Here is a 15,244-nt window from a genome sequence, read left to right on the forward strand (position 1 = left end):
ATTTGAAGCTAAATCATGTGTTTCGCATGGTTTTTAAGCTAACTTGTTTGATTCGCATGCAGTTGAAGCTAAATTATCTTTATCACAAGTATCTGAATCTAAACCATCTGTTTCGCATGGTTTCGAAGATAAGCCTTCTACTTCGCTCTGATTTGAAGCTAAATCATGTGATTCGCATGGATTTGAAGGGTACTCATTTGTTTCGCATGCAGCTGAAGCTAAATCATGTATACCACAAGTATTTGAAGCTAAAACATTTGTTTCTCATGTATTTGAAGCTAAGCCTTCTACTTCGCATTTATTTGAAGCTAAATCATGTGTTTCGCATGGATTTGAACCTCACTCGTTTTTTTGGCATGCAGTTGAAGCTAAATCATATACATCACAAGTATTTGAAGCTAAACCATTTGTTTCGCATGGATTTGAAGATAAGCCTTTTACTTCACATTGATTTGAAGCTAAACCATTCGTTTCTCATGGACTTAATGCTAAACCTTCTACTTGGCATTGATTTGAATCTAAATCATGTGTTTCGCTTGGATTTGAAGCTAACTCGTTTGTTTCGCATGCGTTTGAAGCCACATTACTTATATTCGCAAATATTTGAAAGTAAATAATTCGTTTCGCATGGATTTGAAGCTAACACGTTTGTTTCGCATGGATTCGAAGATCAGTCTTCTACTTCGCATTGATTTGAAGCTAAATTATGTGTTTCTCATGGAATTGAAGCTAACTCGTTTCTATCGCATCGATTTAAAGCTAATTCGTTTGTTTCGCATGCTATTGAAGCTAAATCTAGTATATCACAAGTATTTGAAGCTAAACTATTTGTTTCGCATGGATTCGAAAATCAGCCTTCTATTTCGCATTGATTTGAAGCTAAATCATGAGTTTCGCATGGATTTGAAGCTAACTCGTTTGTTTCGCATGGATTTGAAGCTAAGCCTTATACTTCGTATTGATTTGAAGCTAAATCATGTGTTTCGCTTGGATTTGAAGTTCACTCGTTTGTTTCGCCTGCATTTGAAGCTATATCACTTATATCGCAAGTATATGAATCTAAATAATCTGTATCACATGGATTTGATGCTAATCCTTCTACTTCGCATTGATTTGAAGCTAAATCATGTGTTCCCTTTCTATTTGAAGTTAAGGCGTTTGTTTAGCATGAAGTTGAAGCTAAATCATGTATATCACAAGTAGTTGAAGCTAAACGATTTATTTCGCATGGTTTCGAATATAAGCCTCCTACTTCGCATTGATTTGAAACTAAATCATGTGTTTCGCTTGAAATTGAAGCTACCTCGTTTGTTTCGCATGCTGTGGAAGATAAATCATGTATATCACAAGTATTTGAAGCTAAATCATTCTTATCGCATGGATCTGAAGCTAAGCATTGTACTTCGCATTGATTTGAAGTAAATCAAGTGTTTCGTTTGGATTTGAAGCAAACTCGTTTGTTTCGCAGACAGTTGAAGCTATATCACTTATGTTCGCAAGTATTTGAAGCTAAATCATTCGTTTCGCATGGATGTGAAGTTAAGCCTTCTACTTCGCATTGATTTGAATTATAAATCATGTGTTTCGCTTGGATTTGAAGCTAACTCGTTAGTTTCGCATGCAGTTGAAGCTAAATCATGAATATCACAAGTATTTCAAGCTAAACCATTTGTTTCGCATGGATTCGAAGACAAGACTTCTACTTCGCATTGATTTCAAGGTAAGTCATGTGTTTCACATGGTTTTGAAGCTAACTCGTTTGTTTCGCCTGCATTTGAAGCTAAATCATGTAAATCACAAGTATTTGAAGCTAAACCATTTGATTCGCATGGATTTAAAGCTAACTCGTTTGTATCGCATGCACTTGAAGCTAAATCATGTGTATCACGTGTATCTGAAGCAAAACCATTTGATTCGCATGGATTTGAAACTGAGACTTCTACTTCGCATTGATTTGAAGCTACATCAAGTGCTTCGCTTGGATTTGAAGCTAACTCGTTTGTTTCGCATGCAGTTGAAGCTAAATCATGTATATCACAAGTATTTGAAGCTAAACCATTTGTTTCGTATGGATTTGAAAAACGGCCTTCTATTTCGCAATGATTTGAAGCTAAATCATGTGTTTCTCATGGATTTGAAGCTAACTCGTTTGTTTCGCATGCAGTTGAAGCTAAATCATGTATATCACATGTATTTGAAGCTAAATCATGTATATCACAAGTATTTGAAGCTAAACCATTTGTTTCGCATGGATTAGAAAATCAGACTTCTATTTCGCATTGATTTGAAGCTAAATGATGAGTTTCCCTTGGATTTGAAGCTAACTCGTTTGTTTCGCACGGATTTGAAGCTAACTCATTTGTTTCGCATGCAGTTGAAGCTAAATCATGTATTTCACAAGTATTTGAAGCTAAACCATTTGATTCCCATTGATTTGGAGCTAAGCCTTCTCCTTCGCATTGATTTGGAGCAAAATCATGTGTTTCGCATGGATTTATACCTAACACGATTGTTTCGCATGCAGTTGAAGCTAAATCATGTATATCACAAGTATTTGAAGCTAAACAATTTGTTTCGCATGGATTCAAAAATCAGCCTTCTATTTCGCATTGATTTGAAGCTAAATCACGAGTTTCGCATGGATTTGAAGCTAACTCGTTTGTTTCGCATGGATTTGAAGCTAACACGATTGTTTCGCATGCAGTTGAATCAAAATCATGTATATCACAAGTATTTGAAGCTAAACCATTTGATTCCCATGGATTTGGAGCTAAGCATTCTACTTCGCATTGATTTGGAGCTGAGTCATGTGTTTCGCATGGATTTAAAGCTAACACGTTTGTTTCGCATGCAGTTGAAGCTAAATCATGTATATCACAAGTTGATTTGAAGCTAAACCATTTGTTTCGCATGGATTCGAAAAGCAGCCTTCTATTTCGCAATGATTTGAAGCTACATCATGAGTTTCTCATGGATTTGAAGCTAACTCGTTTGTTTCGCATGGAATTGAAGCTAACTCATTTGTTTCGCATGCAGTTGAAGCTAAATCATGTATATCACATGTATTTGAAGCTAAATCATGTATATCACAAGTATTTGAAGCTAAACCATTTGTTTCGCATGGATTAGAAAATCAGACTTCTATTTCGCATTGATTTGAAGCTAAATGATGAGTTTCCCTTGGATTTGAAGCTAACTCGTTTGTTTCGCACGGATTTGAAGCTAACTCATTTGTTTCGCATGCAGTTGAAGCTAAATCATGTATTTCACAAGTATTTGAAGCTAAACCATTTGATTCCCATTGATTTGGAGCTAAGCCTTCTCCTTCGCATTGATTTGGAGCAAAATCATGTGTTTCGCATGGATTTATACCTAACACGATTGTTTCGCATGCAGTTGAAGCTAAATCATGTATATCACAAGTATTTGAAGCTAAACAATTTGTTTCGCATGGATTCAAAAATCAGCCTTCTATTTCGCATTGATTTGAAGCTAAATCACGAGTTTCGCATGGATTTGAAGCTAACTCGTTTGTTTCGCATGGATTTGAAGCTAACACGATTGTTTCGCATGCAGTTGAATCAAAATCATGTATATCACAAGTATTTGAAGCTAAACCATTTGATTCCCATGGATTTGGAGCTAAGCATTCTACTTCGCATTGATTTGGAGCTGAGTCATGTGTTTCGCATGGATTTAAAGCTAACACGTTTGTTTCGCATGCAGTTGAAGCTAAATCATGTATATCACAAGTTGATTTGAAGCTAAACCATTTGTTTCGCATGGATTCGAAAAGCAGCCTTCTATTTCGCAATGATTTGAAGCTACATCATGAGTTTCTCATGGATTTGAAGCTAACTCGTTTGTTTCGCATGGAATTGAAGCTAACTCATTTGTTTCGCATGCAGTTGAAGCTAAATCATGTATATCACAAGTATTTGAAGCTAAAACATTTGTTTCGCATCGATTCGACAAACAGCCTTCTATTTCACATTGATTTGAAGCTAAATCACGAGTTTCGCATGGATTTGAAGCTAACTCGTTTGTTTCGCATGGATTTGAAGTTAACTCGTTTGTTTCGCATGCATTTGAAGCTAAATCATTTATATCGCAAGTATTTGAAGGTAAATCATTTGTTTCGCGCGGATTTGAAGCTGAGCCTTCTACTTCGCTTTGATTTGATGCTAAATCATGTGTTTCGCATGGATTTGAAACTAACTTGTTTGTTTCGCCTGCATTTGAAGCTATATCACTTATATCGCAAGTATATGAAGCTAAATAGTTGGTGTTGCATGGATTTGATGCTAAGCCTACTACTTCGCATTGATTTGGAGCTAAATCATGTGTTTCGCATTGATTTGAAGCTAAATCATGTGTTTCGCATGGTTTTTAAGCTAACTTGTTTGATTCGCATGCAGTTGAAGCTAAATTATCTTTATCACAAGTATCTGAATCTAAACCATCTGTTTCGCATGGTTTCGAAGATAAGCCTTCTACTTCGCTCTGATTTGAAGCTAAATCATGTGATTCGCATGGATTTGAAGGGTACTCATTTGTTTCGCATGCAGCTGAAGCTAAATCATGTATACCACAAGTATTTGAAGCTAAAACATTTGTTTCTCATGTATTTGAAGCTAAGCCTTCTACTTCGCATTTATTTGAAGCTAAATCATGTGTTTCGCATGGATTTGAACCTCACTCGTTTTTTTGGCATGCAGTTGAAGCTAAATCATATACATCACAAGTATTTGAAGCTAAACCATTTGTTTCGCATGGATTTGAAGATAAGCCTTTTACTTCACATTGATTTGAAGCTAAACCATTCGTTTCTCATGGACTTAATGCTAAACCTTCTACTTGGCATTGATTTGAATCTAAATCATGTGTTTCGCTTGGATTTGAAGCTAACTCGTTTGTTTCGCATGCGTTTGAAGCCACATTACTTATATTCGCAAATATTTGAAAGTAAATAATTCGTTTCGCATGGATTTGAAGCTAACACGTTTGTTTCGCATGGATTCGAAGATCAGTCTTCTACTTCGCATTGATTTGAAGCTAAATTATGTGTTTCTCATGGAATTGAAGCTAACTCGTTTCTATCGCATCGATTTAAAGCTAATTCGTTTGTTTCGCATGCTATTGAAGCTAAATCTAGTATATCACAAGTATTTGAAGCTAAACTATTTGTTTCGCATGGATTCGAAAATCAGCCTTCTATTTCGCATTGATTTGAAGCTAAATCATGAGTTTCGCATGGATTTGAAGCTAACTCGTTTGTTTCGCATGGATTTGAAGCTAAGCCTTATACTTCGTATTGATTTGAAGCTAAATCATGTGTTACGCATGGATTTGATGCTAACTCGTTTGTTTAGCATGCAGTTGAAGCTAAATCATGTATATCATAAGTATTTGGAGCTAAACCATTTGTTTTGCATTGGTTTGAAACTAAGCCTTCTACTTCGTATTGATTTGAACCTAAATGATTTGTTACGCATGGATTTGATGCTAACTCGTTTGTTTCGCATGCAGTTAAAGATATATCGCTTATACTCGAAAGTATTTGTAACTAAATCATTTGTTTCGCATGGATTTGAAGCAAAGCCTTCTACATCGGATTGATTTGAAGCTAAATCATGAGGTACGCTTGGATTTGAAGCTCACGCTTTTGTTTCTCCTGCATTTGAAGCTATATCACTTATATCGCAAGTATTTGAAGCTAAATCATACGTGTCGCATGGATATGATGCTACGCCTTCTACTTCGCAATGATTTGAAGGAAAGTCATGTGTTACGCTTGGATTTGATGCTCTCTCGATTGTTTCGCATGCAGTTGAATTTAAATCACTTTTATCACAGCTATCTGAATCTAAACCATCTGTTTCGCATGGTTTCGAAGATAAGCCTACTACTTCGCATTGATTTGAAGCTAAATCATGTGATTCGCATGGACTTGAAGCTAAGCCTTCTACTTCGCATTGATTTGAAGCTAAATCATGTGATTCGCGTGGATTTGAAGCTAATTCGTTTGTTTCGCATGCACTTGAAGCTATATCACTTATGTTCGCAAGTGTTTGAATCCAAACCATTCGTTTCGCATGGATTTAAAGCTAGGCCGTCTACTTCGCATTGATTTGAAGCTAAATCGTGGGATTCGCATGGATTTGAAGCTAACTCGATAGTTTCGCCTGCATTTGAAGCTACGACTTCTACTCTGCATGAAATTGAAGCTAAATCATGTGTTTCGCTTGGATTTGAAGCTAAGCCTTCTACTTCGCATTCATTTGAAACTAAATCATGTGTTTCGCTTGGATTTGAAGTTAAGGCGTTTGTTTCGCATGCAGTTGAAGCTAAATCATGTATACGACAAGTATTTGAAGCTAAACCAATCGTTTCGCATGGATTTGAAGCTAAGCCATCTACTTCGCATTGATTTGAAGCTAAATCATGTGTTTCGCTGGGATTTGAAGCTAACTCGTTTGTATCGCATGCAGTTGAAGCTAATTCATGTTTATCACAAGTATCTGATTCTAAACCATCTGTTTCGCTAGAATATGAAGCTATGAAGCTAAACCATGTGATTCGCATGAATTTAAAGCTAAATCATGTGTTTCGCATGGATTTGAAGCTAACTCGTTTGTTTAGCCTGCATTTGACGATATATCACGTATATCACAAGTATCTGAATCTAAACCATCTGTTTCGCAAGAATGTGAAGCTATGAACCTAAACCATTTGTTTTGCATGAATATTAAGCTAAACCATGTGTTTCGAACGTATTTGAAGCTGAATTATGTGTTTCGCTTGGATTTAAAGCTAATTCGTTTGTTTCGCATGCAATTGAAGCTAAATCATGTAAATCATAAGTATTTGAAGCTAAACCATGTGTTTCGCATGGATTTGAAGCTAACTCGTTTCGTCGCCTGCATTTGAAGGTAAATCATGTATATCACAAGTATCTGAAGTTAAACCATTTGTTTCGCATGGACTTGAAGCTAAGCCTTCTACTTCGCATTGATTTGAAGCTAAATCATGTGTTACGCTTGGATTTGAAGCTAACTCGCTTGTTTCGCCTGCATTTGAATCTATATCAGTTATATCGCTAGTATATGAAGCTAAATCATTTGTATCGCATGGATTTGATGCTAAGCCTTCTACTTCGCATTGATTTGAAGCTAAATCTTGTGTTTCTCTTGGATTTGAAGCTAACTCGTTTGTTTCGCATACAGCTGGAGCCAAGTCATGTATATCACAAGTATTTGAAGCTAAACCATTTGATTCGCATGGATTTGAATCTAAGCCTTCCACTTCGCCTTAATTTGGAGAAAAATCATGTGTTTCGCATGGATTTGATGCTAACTCGTTTGTTTCGCATGCAGTTGAAGCTAAATCATGTATAAACAAGTATTTGAAGCTAAACCATTTGTATCGCAAGGATTTGAATCTAAGCCTCCTACTTCGCATGAATTTGAATCTAAAACATGTGTTTCGCTTGGATTTGAAGCAAACTTGTTTGTTTCGCATGCAATTAAAGCTAAATCATGTATATCACAAGTATTTGAAGCTATATCATTCGTTTCGCATGGATTTGAAGCTAAGCCTTCTACTTCGCATGAATTTGAATCTAAATCATGTGATTCGCTTGGATTTGATGCTAACTCGTATGTTTCGCATGCAGTTCATGCTAAATCATGTATAAAACAAGTATTTGAAGCTAAACCATTTGTGTCGCATGGATTTGAAGCTAAGCCTTCTAGTGCGCATTGATTCGAAGCTAAATCATGTGTTTTGCATGGATTTGAAGCTAACTCGATTGTTTCGCCTTCCTTCTGCTTCGCATTGATTTGAAGTGTGGATTTGAAGCTAACTCGTTTGTTTCGCAATGCAGTTGATGCTAAATCATGTATAAAGCAAGTATTTTAAGCTAAACCATTTGATTCGCATGGATTTGAAACTAAGCCTTCTACTTCGTACTGATTTGAAGCTAAATCACGTGTTTCGCTTGGTTTTGAAGCCTACTCGTTTGTTTCGCCTGCAATTAAAGCTAAATCATGTATATCACAAGTATTTGAAGCTATATCATTCGTTTCGCATGGATTTGAAGCTAAGCCTTCTACTTCGCATGAATTTGAATCTAAATCATGTGATTCGCTTGGATTTGATGCTAACTCGTATGTTTCGCATGCAGTTCATGCTAAATCATGTATAAAACAAGTATTTGAAGCTAAACCATTTGTGTCGCATGGATTTGAAGCTAAGCCTTCTAGTGCGCATTGATTCGAAGCTAAATCATGTGTTTTGCATGGATTTGAAGCTAACTCGATTGTCTCGCCTTCCTTCTGCTTCGCATTGATTTGAAGTGTGGATTTGAAGCTAACTCGTTTGTTTCGCAATGCAGTTGATGCTACATCATGTATAAAACAAGTATTTTAAGCTAAACCATTTGATTCGCATGGATTTGAAACTAAGCCTTCTACTTCGTACTGATTTGAAGCTAAATCACGTGTTTCGCTTGGTTTTGAAGCCTACTCGTTTGTTTCACCTGCATTTGAAGCTAATTCATGTATATCACAAGTATTTGAAGCTGAACCATTTGTTTTGCATGAATATTAAGCAAAACCATGTGTTTCGAACGTATTTGAAGCTGAATTATGTGTTTCGCTTGGATTTGAAGCTAATTCGTTTGTTTCGCATGCATTTGAAGGTATATCACTTATATCGCAATTATCTGAAGATAAATCATTTGTTTCTCATGTATTTGAAGTTAAGGCTTCCACTGCGCATTTATTTGAAGCTAAATCATGTGTTTCGCTTGAATTTGAAGTTAACTTGTTTGTTTCTCATGCAGTTGAATTTAAATCATGTATATCACAAGTGGTTGAAGCTAAACCATGTGTTTCGCATGAATTTGAAGTTAAACCATGTGTTTCGCATTGATTTGAAGCTAACTCGTTTTCTTCGCCTGCATTTGAAGATAAATCATGTGTATCACAAGTATTTGAAGCTAAACCATTTGTTTCGCATGGATTCGAAAATAAGACTTCTACTTCGCATTGATTTGAAGCCACATCGTGTGCTTCGAATGGAGTTGAAGCTAACTCGTTTGTTTCCCCTGCTTTTGAAGCTAAATCATGTATATCACAAGTATTTGAAGCTGAACCATTTGTTTCGCATGGATTCGAAGATAAGCCTTCTACTTCGTATTGATTTGAAGATAAATCATGTGTTTCGCATGGATTTGAAACTAATTCGTTTGTTTCGCCTACATTTGAAGCTAAATCATGTATTTCACGAGTATTTGAAGCTAGACCATTTGTTTCGCATGATTTCGAATATTATCCTTCTACTTCGCATTGATTTGAAGCTAAATCATGTGATTCGCGTGGATTTGAAGCTAATTCGTTTGTTTCGCATGCACTTGAAGCTATATCACTTATGTTCGCAAGTGTTTGAATCCAAACCATTCGTTTCGCATGGATTTAAAGCTAGGCCGTCTACTTCGCATTGATTTGAAGCTAAATCGTGTGATTCGCATGGATTTGAAGCTAACTCGATAGTTTCGCCTGCATTTGAAGCTACGACTTCTACTCTGCATGAAATTGAAGCTAAATCATGTGTTTCGCTTGGATTTGAAGCTAACTCGTTTGTTTCGCATGCACTTGAAGCTAAATCATGTGTGTTGGGGCGTCACAGCGTCGTCAATAATAGCGATGAATTATGACGCTATAGATTTGTGGACTGTATAAAATAAAGAACCGGATTCTGCCTGCTATTTTGTATTTAGCCCCTGACTACAGTACACCCTTGGTCAGGATGTCTTGTTGCTACGACTTCTATCCGAACTCTAGTCTCTATCAGAGAATACCCTCGCTCGCAGCAGACCACCATCCCTCCAACGCACCCACATCACTCGCCGATTGGTCCTGCCCGATTTTGGCAATAGCCAATCAGCTGGTCCGTCTCAAAGCAGACGGCCGCAGGGCCCCGGCAAGGACAGAAAAGCTCCTCCAGGCATGACCGTCATAAAACAATGTCAGGCTGACCCTTCGGAACCTTTCCTGCTTTATGACTAGTCCCGGCCATCGGGACCGAAACGATTTCTGAAAAAACCTGGGCTCGAAAAACAGCCGGTTATGCACGTCCGTCTCATAAAGACATTAGTGCTGTGCACTAACATACCGACCACCTTGAACGGTTACGTTCGAAATTACTAAATTGATAGTGCACCGCTCAATTTACATTTGAAGAGGGCTGGTCTAGTTTGTCGTTGTAACGATTTATTGACAATACTACTGTCCTAACTTAACTCTAGTTACACTAATACGCATGTATACATAATGGGAATAAGTATTCACAAATTTCTGAGTGATTACAAGTTCTAACGGTGTTTGGGTGTATTATCTTATTCCGGGTCATCAATGGGAAGTGGGGACAATTTTTTAATGGCCCGCTGGTAGGTCCCCTGGGCCGTCTTGACAGTCGCGACTCTCACTATTTTGTCCCGGCCTGGACAAATGTCAATGATCCGTCCTAGTTTCCAGGTTAACGGAGGTGTGTTGTCTTCCCGGATGATCACCAATGTACCCTTCTTGTGCTGGGTGTCATTCGGGATATGCCATTTGTTTCTGGTGTGCAGCGTCTGTAAATATTCATTACTCCACCGATTCCAGAAGTGTTGTTTCACTCGCTGGATGTGTTGCCATGACGAAAGTTTGTTAACGAGTGTGTCTCGCAAATCGTACTCAGGGAGTTGCATTAACGAATCACCTATTAGGAAGTGACTGGGTGATAAAGCAGTAATATCGTTCGGATCTGAGGAGAGGGGAGTTAGGGGACAGGAATTCAATATGGCTTCTACTTCGATAATATAGGTGTTCAGTTGCTCGAATGTGAACAGCTCGTTTCCTATAGTTTTGTACAGATGTCCTTTAAAAGACTTTACGGCGGCCTCCCATAATCCACCAAAGTGTGGAGTCCGAGGCGGAGAGAAGTGCCAATTAATTCCCTGGTCCGATAAAAAACGATTAATTTTACTATTGTGCTCGTTGGAGCTGAGAAATCTTTGAACTTCTGTAATTTCGTTTTTGGCGCCGACGAAATTAGTGCCGTTGTCGGAGTAAATGTTCGTGGCCTTTCCTCTTCTGGCATAGAATCGCTTGAATGCTCCTAAGCAAGATTCAGTGGTAAGGTCCGATGTAAGTTCTAGATGAACGGCCTTGGTCACGAAGCATACAAAAATCGCTACATACGTCTTGATTTTGCAACGATTACTAACCTTTTTTTCCTTTATAAAAAATGGACCACAATGATCCACGCCTACGTTTTGAAACGGTCGTGCCCTGGTGACTCTGTTCTTGGGTAAGTCGCCCATTATATATACTGGGACCTTTGGTTTTACTCTAAAACACCTTATACATTTGTGTATGACGATCTTTATGGCTCTCATTCCATCTATTGGCCAATAAATTTGTCGGACCGCATTAAGAGTTGCCTGTGTGCCTGCGTGCCAGTGACGTAGGTGCTCGCTTTCAATTATCAAATTTGTAATATGGTGCCTATGGGGTAATATCAATGGGTGTTTTTGACAGTAACTTAATGGGGCATGTCTTAGCCGACCTCCTACTCGTAGAAGCTTATCCTGATCGAGGAATGGATTTAAATTTAATATTCTGCTCCCTTTGGGCATAGCTGTTTTTCGTTCCAAACAGTTTATTTCTATCGGAAATGCCTCTAACTGGGCTTGTTTAATGATAACTAAATGCGCCTTGCGAATTTCTGTAGTTGATAAATTTCCCGTAAGTCTGTTTTTCGATCTACAATTGTGAATGAATCGTAGTGTGTAAGCTACAATTCTATTAAGTCGCGCAATGGAAGAGTATCGCGTTAACAGGTCATTCGTCCCTTCTCGTGCAAGGAACGTTATTGTGGTTTTTCGCTCGAGAATTTCTCTTTGCGGAATGTCCAATTGTGGCCAAAAGCATTCGTCTAGGGAGAGCCACGCAGGATCGTTTAGCCATACCTTATTATTCATAAATGTGGATGCCAATTGTCCGCGAGAAATATAATCTGCTGGATTATCACGTCCTGATACGTGCATCCAGTTACGTGGGTCCGAGTCTGTTTGAATTTCGCTGACTCTATTGGCTACAAAGGTTTTCAGCAAATGTGGAGCTGTCCTAATCCACTGCAACACAATAATTGAATCTGACCAAAACCTAATCGCGTCAAAAGTTATATTGGTCAACGCCTTCGCTACCTCCTTATTCAATCGCGTTAATAACCTAGCCGCGCAAAGCTCTAACCGCGGTAATGATAGGATTTTAAGAGGGGCTACTTTGGATTTTGCGCATAATAGAGAGACCCGTACCCTACCTGAGTGGTCTAGGGTACGAATGTATATGCAAGCGCCGTAGGCCCTTTCACTAGCATCGCAGTAGCCGTGGAGTTGTATTTCTCGTGAGGTTTCTAACATTACCCTCCGAGGGCACGAAAAATTGTCTAATTGAGCCAGTTCATTTCTGGTTTCTAACCACACCTTGGCTATATCCTGCGGAATTGGTTGATCCCAAGTGACTTTCGACTTCCAAATGTCTTGCATAATTATTTTTGCCCGTATAATCACGGGACCGAGAAGTCCAAGGGGGTCGAATAATTGCGCTATTTGAGATAAAACTATTCGCTTAGTGAGTCTAGTTTCGCTAAAGGAGTTTACCGCGTAAGTTACGGAATCACTGGATGGATTCCAGAAAACTCCCAGAGTTTTCTTTGTCTGACTGAGATCTAAGCATATCGCTTGTCGATCGTCATGGTCCTTTAAATCGCTAATCAACTTATGGTTATTTGAGGCCCATTGACGTAGATGGAAGCCCCCATTTCTAGCTAAATCAATCAACTCATTGCGTAAGTTGATTGCTTCATTGAAGGTAGATGCGCCGGTGAGCAAATCATCGACATAGAAATCTTCTTTAAAGGTTCGCGACGCATTCGGAAATCTGATCTGTTCATCTTCGGCTAGTTGCTGTAGACATCGTACCGCTAAAAAAGGAGCCGAAGCGGTTCCATACGTGACCTGTATTTAATTGGAACGTTTTGATTGACTCTTCCTTCGAATCGCGCCATAATATTTTTTGAAATTTCGCATCATCGGGATGCATTTTAATCTGCCTAAACATTTTTTCTATGTCTGCTGTCAGGACGAACATGTGAAAGCGAAATCGTAGTAAAATTGCCCATAAGTTATCTTGAATGGTGGGACCGACCAAAAGTGCGTCATTTAAGGATACGCCCGATGAGGATTTAGCCGAGGCATCGAAAACTACCCTGACCTTAGTAGTGAAGCTGCACTCCTTTATTACCGCGTGGTGCGGTAAGTAAAACTCCTTGCCATCTCGTGCATCACTGACTTCTGTCATGTGGCCTAATGCTAGATATTCTGACAGGAATTGTTTGTAATGTATAAGAAGATCAGGGTCTTTGCAGAATTTGCGTTCGAGTGAATAAAATCTCTTGAATATCGTTAAATGGCAAGCGCACGATATAGCGTCCATGTACATCGCGAACTGTATTTTCAACGAAGTGATTTTCACATGCCTGTTCTTCGCTAGATAAATTTTTGCGCTCTGCTATTTCTTCTATCTCCCAAAACTTTGTTAGCGCATTGTCTAAGGAGGATGCGTGCAGTGATCTTGAGGGTTTTCCCTTTGCTACTTGTTCTTGTTTGGTTGTAGCTCCCGTGACTATCCAACCTACTAATGTTTCTTGAATGATAATATTTTGTGCACAAAGTTTGATTCGTCCCAAACATAAAAGTGTGAAAAACAGTTGATTCCCGAGAATTGCATCTATTGGGCCCGGAATATTGAACTCAGGATCAGCTATCGTTATTTCGGTCGGAATATCAATTTCGGTACGTTTTACCTGGCGCGAAGGTAGCATTCCAGTGATGGAAGGAAGCGTCACTAAAGTTACCGTATCATTAGATTGGGTGGTGCGTGATTTAATTACGGCATTGACCAGATATTTGACGCGGGTCTCGACATTGGCAATTCCACCTACCGAAGAATCTATTTCCCGTTTTCTCAATTGTAACTTATCGGCCATTCTTTCGGTTATGAAATTTGTTTGTGAACCGCTGTCTAACAGCACACGACAATCGTGTTCACTCTTATCGCGAGTTACAAAGGTAACGATCGCTGTCCCTAATAATACTTCGTTGCGACTATTAACGGCAAAGGATCTCAAAGTTTGTGGCATGGATGATGGGGAGGTGGGTCTCTCAATCTCTGATTGACTATTAGTTTCCCTTTCCGCAATATGTAGAAGAGTATGATGTTTTTTACCACACTTTTTGCAGTTAGTGTATCTACAATAGGCGACTGTGTGGCCGCTCCGCAAGCAATTGATGCATAATTTTCCCCTTTTGATGATGTCTAAGCGATCTCCAGGGGTTACTTCTAAAAGTTTCGGACAGCTTGAAACAAAATGTTCTCCTTTGCAAATTTTTCGCGAATTGGTGGTTACGAAAGTTTGCCCTAAATGGCGTTGTTTTTCGCGTGAACGCGTTACTATTTGGGTTTGCTGATTCGGGCGAGCAAAGCTATTGTCCCGTTCGTCTCCGCGCGCATGTTTATTTATAAATTCGACTAGCTGTCCAAATTGCGGCAACTCGTGATTTTCTAACGTGCGATCCCAAGCTCTGCGAGTATTCCTATCTAACTTGTTACTGATTAGATAAACTAAAAATGTGCTCCAATGTTGCGCAGTCTGTCCGGGGAATCTACCTTAACGTCTTGTAATTCCAACAAAGACTTTAAATGTGCATACACAATTTGCCGACGTTTGTTGCAACGCTTTTGTAATAATTCCCAAGCAACTATATAATTCTCCTCTGATGCAGTCAACGAGGTGATCACCGACGCTATTTCTCCACGTAAGGCGTTTTTAAGTAAGTAGAATTTCTGTACGGCCGGTAGATCTTCGTTCTGGTGGACCAGCGAATCAAATGTATCGCGAAAGCTGTTCCATTCTAATGGGTTGCCGTCGAATGGCCTAATTTGAATTTGTGGCAGTAAAGAGCTAGCTTGTGTCACCTTTATAGTATTTGGAGATTCTGTTGAATTCCTAATTGCGAGATTGGGTCTATGCGTGTTTCTCAATGAATTTTTGCGTAAATTTATTGAATTCATGATGGTAGCGTGATGCTTCTCAAAGGCGTCTCTCTCCGCGTCATGATCTGAGGAAACATCTT

At 38.8% G+C, this 15,244-nt stretch overlaps 1 protein-coding gene across 1 annotated transcript; it reads right to left on the reverse strand.

Annotated features, from left to right (window-relative positions):
- Positions 1 to 10,399: 10,399 nt before the first annotated feature.
- On the reverse strand, positions 10,400 to 14,097 carry LOC143261192 (uncharacterized). The gene is made up of 5 exons (XM_076527770.1): positions 13,915 to 14,097; positions 13,317 to 13,556; positions 12,365 to 13,066; positions 11,886 to 12,181; positions 10,400 to 11,810 (listed from the first exon to the last, which is right to left on the reverse strand). Exons 1-5 carry the CDS (start codon positions 14,095 to 14,097, stop codon positions 10,400 to 10,402), a joined length of 2,832 nt encoding a protein of 943 aa, XP_076383885.1.
- Positions 14,098 to 15,244: the final 1,147 nt, after the last annotated feature.

Source organism: Megalopta genalis, unplaced genomic scaffold (assembly GCF_051020955.1).
Source record: "Megalopta genalis isolate 19385.01 unplaced genomic scaffold, iyMegGena1_principal scaffold0039, whole genome shotgun sequence".
Classification (NCBI taxonomy): Eukaryota; Metazoa; Arthropoda; class Insecta; order Hymenoptera; family Halictidae; genus Megalopta; species Megalopta genalis.

Bases quoted from the DNA above. Each gene is read 5' to 3' on its own strand.
- LOC143261192 (XM_076527770.1), bottom strand. From the start codon at position 14,097: ATGGCCGATAAGTTACAATTGAGAAAACGGGAAATAGATTCTTCGGTA. The intron at 13,557-13,914 runs GTAAAACGTACC...TTGAAAATACAG, and splicing joins GAATGCTACCTTCGCGCCAG to TTCGCGATGTACATGGACGC. The intron at 12,182-12,364 runs GTACGGGTCTCT...ATTGTGTTGCAG, and splicing joins CCCTAGACCACTCAGGTAGG to TGGATTAGGACAGCTCCACA.